We start from the raw sequence: 10,821 nt of genomic DNA, 5'->3' as shown, positions 1-10,821 counted from the left end.
CCCTTTGCTGGCTCACGCGTGATAAACGAATGATCCGCATTTATGCAATATTTCCTCTTTGAGTACGATAATGATAAAGCGTACAAAAGGTTGAGCACGGCAAGAAAGTATGTAAATGATAATAATTCAAAAAATGTAATTTTACTCGTTGTTTAACAAAATTATTGCTGCTACCGCTGCTGCTGCTGCCGCTGCTGCCGTTGCTGCGAGATAAAATTATATGTATATTCAGTATTTTGTATTCATAAAATAAATGTAGAGACAAATGAGACCTTGACCTGATTCTTCATTTTTATACCAACTTCACAACAGATAGTACTTCGACCTAAAATAATTTCGATCCAACTCTGATTAACATATTAACTTATTTTTATTATTTTTATTTATATATTTAATTTTTTAAATTGTATAATTAAAAAATATATAAATTAATATATTAATATATTTTGATAAAAAATGATAGGAAACAATATTGTAAAAAGTAAATTAAGTTTTTTCAAAAATGTATACAAATAATTACACTGATAATAATGACGAAAGTACAAGAAATTCAAAACATTGTACGTAAAAAAGTAATATAATTTCTGCGTGTCCAATAAAAATATATAGTCAATAACAGTATATAATACAATTGTAAAAATTCAATGTTTAATTATTTGAGATAAATTTAATTTTATATTTTCACTTTTCAATGTTTCTTTAAACATGATCAAAAGAGAAATTAGAGTTTCCTCTCTAGTTAGGATAATCTCTTAGGATGGAAACGCGCTGTAACGATGCATTTCGCCCAATTTGTGCACAAACGTTCACGGAAAACACGTGTGACGTACATAATCTAAATCTGCAATATCGTTACATCTATAAATAATTTTATATGATTTATACGAAGCGAACATTTTTCTTACATAATAATCTTGTTATATAACGAAATACAAGAAACATTTTAATTTTACATCTATTATCAATCTAGATTGATTATATATATATATGCTAGAAATACAAAGATTAATTCAATCTAGATTTGTCAATGTTATATCAAGCACACATACTTGTATGATAAGATTTAGATTAATTCTATTGACGAGTATTGTTATGATAATAATAATGAAATGAATTATTTTATAATGTATTATAAACGTAATTCTTTTTTTATATAAATTGTTTCTATATTGTTTTTTTTTCCTAATGAAATACTTATCAATTTGTCAAGGCGAGCTTTTGTGTGAAATGTAATAACGAAACATTATAAGTTGCTTAAAAGTATGGAATGAGATCTAATAAAATTTACTGGAAATAGATTGAATATACTCTGACTTCTTTGTTTCTATTTCGGAAAACGGTTCACCCTCAACATAGGATGCAGTGTGATTGATTATTACTGGCACTGGTACAGTTGAAGTATCAAAGTATAACTGTCGATTACCATATGGCAATCTAATTTTATATTATTTAATAAGAATGTCCATAAGGAGTTTAAGTCATAGAAAATAGAAAACACTTTTCTATTAGCAGGCCCAAATTTTGTAAAGTTCTGGAAATCCATAAATGGTGTATGAAAATTCATATAAAATTTATTTAAAAATACTATTTACTTTTTTTTCAATAGGGCAGCGTTCGAGTATTCCTTTTTCTTGGCTCGTATCGCCACACGTTGAGATCCTTACTCAACATCATTATTCACGTTCATATCTCGCGCTTTGATGGCAAACGGCGCGTATAAAAAAAATATACGTTTTTCGAAGTTTATGAATCACCCAACGGCGTTATCGCTTATTATCGTTTGGGCGATCAATATCGCGGTATATTACGAATTGAAGAATTTGTTACGACGAGCAGTTTGCTTCTACGCGCATGCTGCGCATTACTTCTTTTTCGTTTCGCGACCGTTGATCGGGATCAACGAGCAAAATGGGTCTATCTAACAGTTTCTCGGTCGACAGACGTAATTTTGAAAAATTTTTTTTTTACACGTTTAGCATTTATATCGGAGTGAGTATTTGCGAACTTTAAGGGAAAATACAATGGCCTCACAATATTCTTTATTATACTTTAAACATCAACTGTAATAGATTATAAGTCCTCCTCTCTGCTTTAGATTATTCGATTATCAAATTAAATAGAATATAAATTATAAACCCACATAATAAAAATTTCCGTTAATCAAGTCTTAATAATTCTACCAATTGATTGGTGTTCGTCATACTGTCGTTTTAATATCTCGACGTTTGATAATAACTTCTGAAGTATTCGGACCGTGTGCAAATAAAATAAGTTTCTTACAAGGTCAAAAATGATTACATCCGTTACTTCATGGACATTACTGTTCCTGTGACTTCTTTTATTTATAAATGGCTCGATTACTCCGGTAATTATTATTATAACGCCAAGACAGTGTCGGACAAGATTTAATTAATTTATCGATTTAATAATTATCGATTAATTTAGCAAAATCGTTCTTTTCGTGTAGGAACAAACGTGTTGTCTTATGGCATGTTGATTGAACTTTTATATGTTACGATCATCATTCATTCTTCAGGGAAGGAAAATATAATCGGAAAACATTGTGGAATATCTTCGCTTTTATCCTGCAGTATCGTCTAGTTTCATATCTATACAATTTATTAATAAAGTGTATTGTAAAACCATACATATATTAGCTAATAGAGATAAGGAGATATATTCACGAGGCAGAAATAAGAAACATTTCATTGCAGCTATATGGAATAATTACGACAAGCTGGGCCAAGATATTGCAGATCAACGTCATTAACACTGATAGAGCCACAACGTGGCAGCATGACGCCATTATTTCATTGGAAGCGCTTATTATTGTCGGCATCGCACTCATTCTTATAGCCTTTTTTGAATTCGGATTCAGTATACTGTATTTCGAGAATTCAAATTTCAGGAAACGGAACATTATTCTCTGCACGACCGTCATAGTAAGTTTTTCCACAAACATTATCTTCTTACGCAAGGTTAAGCTTACAAAGCTTAATCTTATCCGAAAACGGAGTGCGATTTTATCTCCCATATATTCCTTATCGATATTCTTTAAAACTATTATACACATTCGCGATATTCGCATCTGCTGTGTAGACTCGCGGAAAATTTAAAGAGCACAATTATTTGATACCACCATTTTGATTTAAGAATTTAATATTTAATAGTTTTACACAAATTTAAGATTTAATACCACAAATTCAATTCTGAGTGCATGAGAAAGATCGAGTTGAATGAAATGATTATCGACATTACTTCCTTGCAGTTTGCAGCTTTATTCTTGATTGTGATGATTGCACAAGCAACTGCTGCAATCAAGATGCTCGTACAGGTACCGTCAGCCAAAACTGATTTTACAGAAGCTTTCAAGAATTACTATCTTCGAACGGAGGACCAGCGGTTCATAGATGATGTACAGAGCAGCGTAAGATTTTTAAGAGTAACATTTTTTTCACAAACACACAAATACATAATATTGTATATAATTATTCAAGTTTTCAACCAAGTAACATGTAATGGACTAGTATAAAGCTGTTATATTTTAACTATTATGTATTACACGTGTCATAATTGAATATAACATCAAACAAATGCGATGTGTGTATTCACAAATCGGATTAATATCATAATGTAAAATAATTTTTTGTAGTTAGTTTGCTGTGGTATCTATTCATATCGTGATTATGAGGAGATCCTTCATAATCCAACAATTCCAGGCAGTTGCTGCTTTTCATCGAAACCGTGCTCTGTGTATAGTGTAACATATAAACGCGGTTGTGCATCTTTGCTAAATATTTATGGATTAAATATTTATACATTGGCCTACAACATCTACGCAATAAGCATTTTCACCTTAATTAACGTAGTAGCTGAGGTAAATAGATATGATTAACAGAACGAAGAGATATTATATAAAATTTAAAAATCATACAAATTGAATGATAAAAACAAACTCGAGACGATTATGATTTTATATTAGTTCAGAAATGTTCCCATGCTAAAATTTTCATCTGCACAAGATTTTGTCTATTTTTTTGTAATAATTGTGTATATACTTTTCAGTTTCTCTGCTTCCTTGTCGGATTGTACCTGGCAATCTCTATAAGAAAACGAAACAATGCAAACAATCAAGCACCAAATTATCAAGAGACACATGTGACTTCTAGCAAAAATAATTCTAACAAAATATTTGATGCCCGTTCTTGATATTTTGACTATTGCAGTTTACTACCATATATATCTTGATTATAATAAGAGAAAATATGGTCAGCCGTCTATGCATAAGGAATCATCAAGCTTTGCCCATAGCTTTGGAATGAGACATGTCAAAGTCAAATTTGAATAAGTAGTCAGATAAGGCTTTTATCTCTGGTTCAGAGAATGGCTTACTTTCAGGGTAATTTTGAGCGCAAGGATGTCAACTAGTGTCACTATTTCAAAAAATGTCAAATTTTAACTTACAGTGAATAAATCTTAATGTAATAAGCTCCTTGAAACTCCAAAAATCTGAACTTTTATCAAAGTTTTTTCTATTCATCCAATACCTATTATTCCACGAATAATTCCAATTTCTATTGCAGTCCAATCCACTGCAGACATGACTAAACTGTTTTATTCCATAATCTGTCCTGGATTCGTTAAAGAAAGCTTACTCATATGGATGCTCTTAATTTATAATTAAGATCGTAATATTAAATAATATTCTGCCACGCGTGTACTCGTATCTATTGGGATTAAGTACTGGAAAAATATGTCAATTATATCTGTTAGCCATTTTTTTTGACATCTTCGTCATTGCTAGTCATTTATTCTTTCAAGGATGTACATGACAATTGGTTAAATCCATTCCCTGCAATGCATGCCATCCTCGATGAAGATTCCAGTTTTTCCTTTACCATTAAAAATTACTATTCCTTTGATGTTTTTTTTTTGGCTGGACGAACAATATATTGAAATGTAGTTTACGTTTTTGTTTCTCGTAGACAGTTCATGCATGTGTAAAATAAATAAATTTCGTCGATGCTGTGATAATTTAATCGTTAAAATTAAAGCCTACTATAGGATGGAGTGTGGTTTATTATTACTGGCATTGGTACAGTTGAAGTATCAATGTATAACTGTTGATTGCTATATGGCAATCTAATTTTATATTATTTAATAATAATATCCATATAGAGTTTTATACACAGAAAATACGAGTATTTTTCTATCAGTAGATCTAAATTTTGTAAAGTTCTGGAAATCCATAAATGGCGTATAAAAATATATATAAAATTTATTTAAAAATATTATTTAGTTTTTTCAACAGGGCTGTGTTCGAGTATCCCCTTTTCTTAGCTCGCATCGCCACACGGTAAGATCCTTATTCAAGCCACTATTCAAGCTTGTATGTCGCGCTTTAATGGCAGACGATACATATAAAAAATACAGAACGTTTTTCAAAGTTTATGAATCACCCAACGTTGTTATCGCTTATAATCATTCGGGCGATCAATATCGCGGCATATTGCGAATCGTAGAACTCGTTACGATGAGCAGTTTGCTTCTACGCGCGCACTGCGCGCATTGCTCGTTTCGCGACCGTCGATCGGGATCGACGAGCAAAATGGGTCTAAACAGTTTCTCGGTCAATAGACGTATTTTTGAAAAATTTTTTTTTTACTTGTTTAGCATTTATATCGGAGTGAGTATTTGCGAACTTTAGGAGAAAATACAATGGCGTCACAATATTCTTTGTTATACTTTAAACATCAATTGTAATAGATTATAAGTCCTCCTTTATCTGTTTTAGATTATCCGATTAAATGGAATATAAATTATAAACCTCAGTACGCACATAATAAAAATTTTTGTTAATCAAGTCTTAATAATTCTTCCAATTGATTGGTGTTCGTCATACTGTCATTTTAATACCTCGACGTTTGATAATAACTTCTGAAGTATTTGGACCGTGTACAAATAAAATAAGTTTCTTACAAGGACGAAAATAATTACATCCGTTACCTCATAGACATTATTGCCCCTGTGAGTAACTTCTTTTATTCACACATGGCTCAATTACTTCGGTAATTATAACGTCAAGACAGTGTTGGACAAAATTTAATTAATTTATCGATTTAATAATTATCGATTAATTTAGCAAAACTGTTCTTTTCGTGTAGGAACTAACGTGTTGTCCTATGGCATGTTGCTTTAACTTTTACATATTACGATCATCATTCATTCCTCAGGGAAGGAAAATATAATCGGAAAACATTGTGGAATATCTTCGTTTTTATCCTGCAGTATTTTCTAGTTTCATATCTATACACTTTATTAATAAAGTGTATTGTAAAATCATACATATATTACCTAATAGAGATAAAGAGATATATTCACAAGGCAGAAATACAAAACATTTCATTGCAGCTATATGGAATAGTCACGACAAGCTGGGCCAAGATATTGCAGATCAGCGTCATTGACACTGATAGAACCACAACGTGGCAGCATGACGCCATTATTTCATTGGAAGTGCTTATTATTACCAGTATCGTTCTTTTTCTTATTGCTTTATTTGGATTCGGATTCAGTATACTGTATTTCGAGAATTCAAATTTCAGGAAATGGAATATTATTCTCTGCACGACCGTCGTGGTGAGTTTTTCCGCGAATACTATCTTCTTACGCAAAGCTTACAAAGCTTAATCTTATCATGCGAAAACGAAGTGCGATTCTATTTGATACATAATTCTTATAAATATTTTTTTCAACTATTATACACATTCGCAATATTCGCATCTATTGTGTAGACTCGCGGGAAAGTTAAACAGTATAATTATTTAATACCACAATTTTGATTCTGAGAAAGATCGAGTTGAATGAAACGATTAACGACATTGCTTCCGTATAGTTTGCAGCTTTATTCTTGATTGTGATAATTACACAAGCAACTGCCGCAATCATAATGCTCGTACAGGTACCGTCGGCCAAAACTGATTTTACAGAAGCTTTCAAGAATTACTATCTTCGAACGGAGGACCAGCGGTTCATAGATAATGTACAGAGCACAGTAAGATTTTTAAGAGTAACATATTTTTTTCATAAACAGAAATACATCATATTGTATATAATTACTCAAGTTTTCAACCAAGTTGCATGTAATGGACTAGTATAAAGCTGTTGTACATTAACTATTATGTATTACACGTGTCATAATTGAATATAACATCAAACAAATGCGATGTGTGTATTCACAAATTGGATTAATATCATAACGTAAAATAATTTTTTGTAGTTAGTTTGCTGTGGTATCTATTCATATCATGATTATGAGGAGATCCTTCATAATCCAACAATTCCAGGCAGTTGCTGCTTTTCATCGGAACCATGCACGTCTAGAGTAGTATATAAACACGGTTGTGCATCTTTGCTAAATATTTATGGACATACATTGGCCTACATCTACTCAATAAGCATTTCCACTTTGATTGATGTAGTAGCTCAGGTAAACAGATGTCGTTAATAGAACGAAGAGATATTATATAAATTTAAATAATATATAAATGTTAATATTATATAAAAATCATACAAATTGAATGATAAAACTAAATAAGAGACAATTATGATTTTATGTCAGCTTAGAAATGTTTCCATGTTAAAATGTTCTCCTGAAGAAGATTTTGTCTATGGATTTATTTTGTAATAATTGTGTGTACACTTTTCAGTTTCTCTGCTTCCTTGTCGGACTGTACCTGGCAATCTCTATAAGAAAACGAAACAATGCAAACAATCAAGCACCAAATTATCAAGAGACACGTGTCACTTCCAGTGAAAATAATTTTATTAAAATATTTGACGCTCGTTCTTGATATTTTTTATTTTTTTGGGAGGACTGTAAGACAGAGTCTGATGCAGGATCTAAAAATAAATATTATTAAATTTTTATTTTTGGGCTATGTTTCTGACTTCCTTTTTTATGTATGTCTATATATTTTTATTATATCGTCATGTTTTAATCCATTTTCGTCTTTTGAATCAAGTTTACATCTGTTTTCAATAAAAATCCAAAAATATGAGAAAAAAAGAAAATCTTTATGTAATATGTTTAATACACAAGATCGTTTGATACATAGTGTGTAAATAAAATTTATTTTTTGTCTAACAAGTATTAAATCCATCACTTGCATCGCATAAATTAACAGGAAAATTCAAGATACTCACAGATGTTCCAAAGATGACATTGGAGATGCTCTGTCAACGAATCCGCAGATGTTTTCCAGGCTCCGTCGTCGTCGTCTCGCGCTTCCCCGTCACACACTCGTAGGCAACATTCGCGAAAACGTCATCAAACCAATCGTAATAAGACGTAATCACGATTAAACATTTCTGAAATGATGTATGTAACCGATGTATCATGGCACTCATTTAACGAGAGGCTCGAACGTCGACAACTTCATACCGACGTCGTGGCACATCGTCGTAGCATGTTGCCGTCGTTCGCGAATGACGAGTCAATCACGGATATAGATTAATTTCAATCTCGATTTGACTCACCGATGCCCCGAAGATGATCTCGAAGATGCCCTGATGTCTTCCAGGCTTCGCCGTCGTCTCGCGCCTCCTTGTCGCACATTGCACATTTACAAGGCAACATTCGTGAAAATGCGATCAAACCGAACTGGAGTGGGCCCCAATTCATTCAACACAGAGTGCCTGAAGACAGTAAAAATCAAGAACGCGAACAAATCGTGATACAACAATCGCGATTAAATGTTCCCGAAATGTAACGGCCATTTTATCACGGCACTTTGAGAAACGTCGACAACTTCATACCGACGCCATGGCACGTCGGCGAGCAACACACTCAAACTCACCGATGCCCTGAAGATGATCTGGTTGCTGTTCTGCCAATGAATCTGGTGCGTCTTATACTTTATCGTCGTCGCGTGCATAAGGGGACACTCGCGAAAACGCCATCAAACTCACTGTTATAATACGACATTCGCGACTAAACACTGTCAAAACGAAACGACCGATGCGTTATGGTGCTTCTTCGACGATAGATTCGAACATCGACAACTTCATACCGACGCCGTGCGCGGGTGCCTCTGGGTACCGCGGGATACCGCGAATTGCGCGAAGTTGGCGAGAGTCAATTGTCGCCGCCGCACGGCCGAGTCACCTCTACGCCCGTCGCTTGTGTTTATCCGACGCGGCGATGGTTCGCTCGCTCGACGCGAACTGTATGTTCTAGGTATGCGTATACGCTGAAGTGGAGGATATAAAGAAAGTCGAATCGATATCAAGATTAATCTGTACCTTTAAGAATGGACATGATTGATCCTCGGTCTTTGCGCGATTCGCCAACGCGACGGGACGTGACGTCACGACCATAGCGTCGGTATGAAGTTGCCCACTTATTGCGAAGGAGTTTTGTGTGAAACGCATCCGGCTGTTACATTATTTTGGGAATCGTTTACCGCGATTGTTGTATCACGAAGATTGATTTGATCGCGTCCTCGATTTTTATCGGCCTCGGGCACTCTGTATTGAATGAACGGGGTCCACTGCAGATTAGTTTGATCGCGTTTTCGCGAGTGTTGCTGACGAGTGTGCGACGGGAAAGCGCGAGACGACGGCGAAGCCTGGAAGACATCAAGAGCATCTTCAAGATCATCTTCGGGGCATCGGTGAGTCAAATCGAGATTAAATCCGTAAGTATAAACGTGATTGAATTTCGTCATTTACACGATGCGCGAACGACGACGACGAACCGAGGCGTCGGTATGAAGTTGTCGACGTTCGAGCTTCTCGTTGAAAAGAGTTCTGTGATACATCGGTTACATATATCATTTTAGGAGTGTTTAATCGCGGTTGTTGTGTCACGATTGATTTAATCGTGTTTTCGCGAGTGTGACTTGTCAGGATGAGCATGCGATGGAGGAACGTGAGACGACGACGAAGTCTGGGAGACATCCAAGTTCGTTGGTAGGGCATCTCCGAGATTATCGTCGGGATATCTGTGAGTGTCTTGAATTTTTCTATTAATTTATGCGATGAAAGTGATGGATTTAATACCCAGACAGCACGCAATATTTATAAAAGATTGAAATATTTTTAATAGATAATTTGAATATTGTATGAATATTGTATGAAAATAATTCATGAATATATTTTTGTGGTTTTAAATTGAGCAAATTATAAAGATTAAATGTAAATATTACATAAAAATATGTATAAAATGTGTAGTTTACATTTAATAACACTTTAAATATTTTATCTGATTTTTTTGCTTTATATAAAATATCTGAAAACTATGTAATATTTAAAATAATAAATAATAATAAATATTTAATTTTTCATAAATATTATGTACTGTCTGCGTAAAAAAGGTGGAAGCTCACAAGACATTGAACAATTGCTTGATAAAGTATGTAACGTGTGAATATTTTATTGATTTAATTATTATTTCCATGTAATGTTACATCTAGCGACAGTTATACATAAATAGTTCTTCCGTTTCGTATCTTTAAACGTATATCTTTAAACATATATAGCATAAGAAAAGCAACAGGTATAGTATTGTAATGCCATCTTACTTACCTAAAATCAACCACGTTGATCATAAATTTTTATATGATTTAAAATAATATTTTAGCTTGATAATAGAAGATAGTAGAATATTAGAAAGTAATAAAGCCATGTGAAAATATATTGATTCAAACTTTGTTTCAATTTTGCTCTGACATATTATCTTTTTTATCATGTGTAATTTTCAAAAACAAAATTCTTTTTACCATTGAATCATCAATCTTTGCCCACAGCTTTAGAATGAGA

At 33.3% G+C, this 10,821-nt stretch overlaps 2 protein-coding genes and 2 long non-coding RNA genes across 6 annotated transcripts in view; 3 read left to right on the top strand and 1 right to left on the bottom strand.

Annotated features, from left to right (window-relative positions):
• The first annotated feature begins 428 nt into the window (after positions 1-428).
• Positions 429-4,508, top strand: LOC105204097 (CD63 antigen). Its single transcript, XM_011173146.3, has 5 exons — positions 429-1,989; positions 2,715-2,942; positions 3,269-3,427; positions 3,653-3,877; positions 4,066-4,508. The coding sequence occupies exons 1-5, from the start codon at positions 1,909-1,911 to the stop codon at positions 4,207-4,209; spliced, it is 837 nt and encodes a 278-aa protein (XP_011171448.2). The 5' UTR covers positions 429-1,908; the 3' UTR covers positions 4,210-4,508.
• An 868-nt stretch (positions 4,509-5,376) lies between these two features.
• On the top strand, positions 5,377-7,929 carry LOC105204092 (tetraspanin-1). 2 transcript variants are annotated; one of them, XM_011173139.3, is made up of 5 exons: positions 5,377-5,686; positions 6,412-6,639; positions 6,962-7,054; positions 7,280-7,489; positions 7,710-7,929. In XM_011173139.3, the coding sequence occupies exons 1-5, from the start codon at positions 5,405-5,407 to the stop codon at positions 7,851-7,853; spliced, it is 957 nt and encodes a 318-aa protein (XP_011171441.3). In that variant the 5' UTR covers positions 5,377-5,404; the 3' UTR covers positions 7,854-7,929. The 2 variants fall into 2 exon arrangements, with proteins under 2 accessions (XP_011171441.3, XP_011171440.3); XM_011173138.3 differs by having other exon boundaries at positions 6,896-7,054.
• LOC105204093 lies at positions 7,663-9,146 on the bottom strand. Its single transcript, XR_851197.3, has 4 exons — positions 8,859-9,146; positions 8,539-8,697; positions 8,206-8,370; positions 7,663-7,902 (listed from the first exon to the last, which is right to left on the bottom strand). It is a non-coding gene; the product is annotated as an uncharacterized LOC105204093 (long non-coding RNA).
• Positions 9,147-9,159: 13 nt separating this feature from the next.
• The window catches only part of LOC105204094, a 135,064-nt gene continuing 133,402 nt past the window's right edge, over positions 9,160-10,821 (top strand). The window contains exons 1-2 of one of the 2 annotated variants that reach the window (XR_851199.3): positions 9,160-9,674; positions 9,843-10,006. This is a non-coding gene — a long non-coding RNA (uncharacterized LOC105204094). Of the gene's footprint in view, positions 9,699-9,842; positions 10,007-10,821 lie in introns of both variants that reach the window. The other variant, XR_003269147.2, reaches the window with a different exon arrangement.

The sequence above is a fragment of the Solenopsis invicta genome, chromosome 6, assembly GCF_016802725.1.
Source record: "Solenopsis invicta isolate M01_SB chromosome 6, UNIL_Sinv_3.0, whole genome shotgun sequence".
NCBI classification, from domain to species: Eukaryota; Metazoa; Arthropoda; class Insecta; order Hymenoptera; family Formicidae; genus Solenopsis; species Solenopsis invicta.
The sequence above is the reverse complement of the archived record's forward strand: the minus strand, read 5'-3'. Positions and strand labels throughout refer to the sequence as shown.

What these genes read in the sequence shown, in the direction of transcription:
- LOC105204097 (XM_011173146.3), top strand. Translation starts at nt 1,909, where the DNA reads ATGGGTCTATCTAACAGTTTCTCGGTCGACAGACGTAATTTTGAAAAA. An exon ending in CGTTTAGCATTTATATCGGA is followed by an intron (nt 1,990 to 2,714) that starts GTGAGTATTTGC and finishes ATTTCATTGCAG; the next exon opens with CTATATGGAATAATTACGAC. An exon ending in TAATTAACGTAGTAGCTGAG is followed by an intron (nt 3,878 to 4,065) that starts GTAAATAGATAT and finishes TATACTTTTCAG; the next exon opens with TTTCTCTGCTTCCTTGTCGG.
- LOC105204092 (XM_011173138.3), top strand. Translation starts at nt 5,405, where the DNA reads ATGGCAGACGATACATATAAAAAATACAGAACGTTTTTCAAAGTTTAT. An exon ending in TTCTCTGCACGACCGTCGTG is followed by an intron (nt 6,640 to 6,895) that starts GTGAGTTTTTCC and finishes GCTTCCGTATAG; the next exon opens with TTTGCAGCTTTATTCTTGAT. An exon ending in TGATTGATGTAGTAGCTCAG is followed by an intron (nt 7,490 to 7,709) that starts GTAAACAGATGT and finishes TACACTTTTCAG; the next exon opens with TTTCTCTGCTTCCTTGTCGG.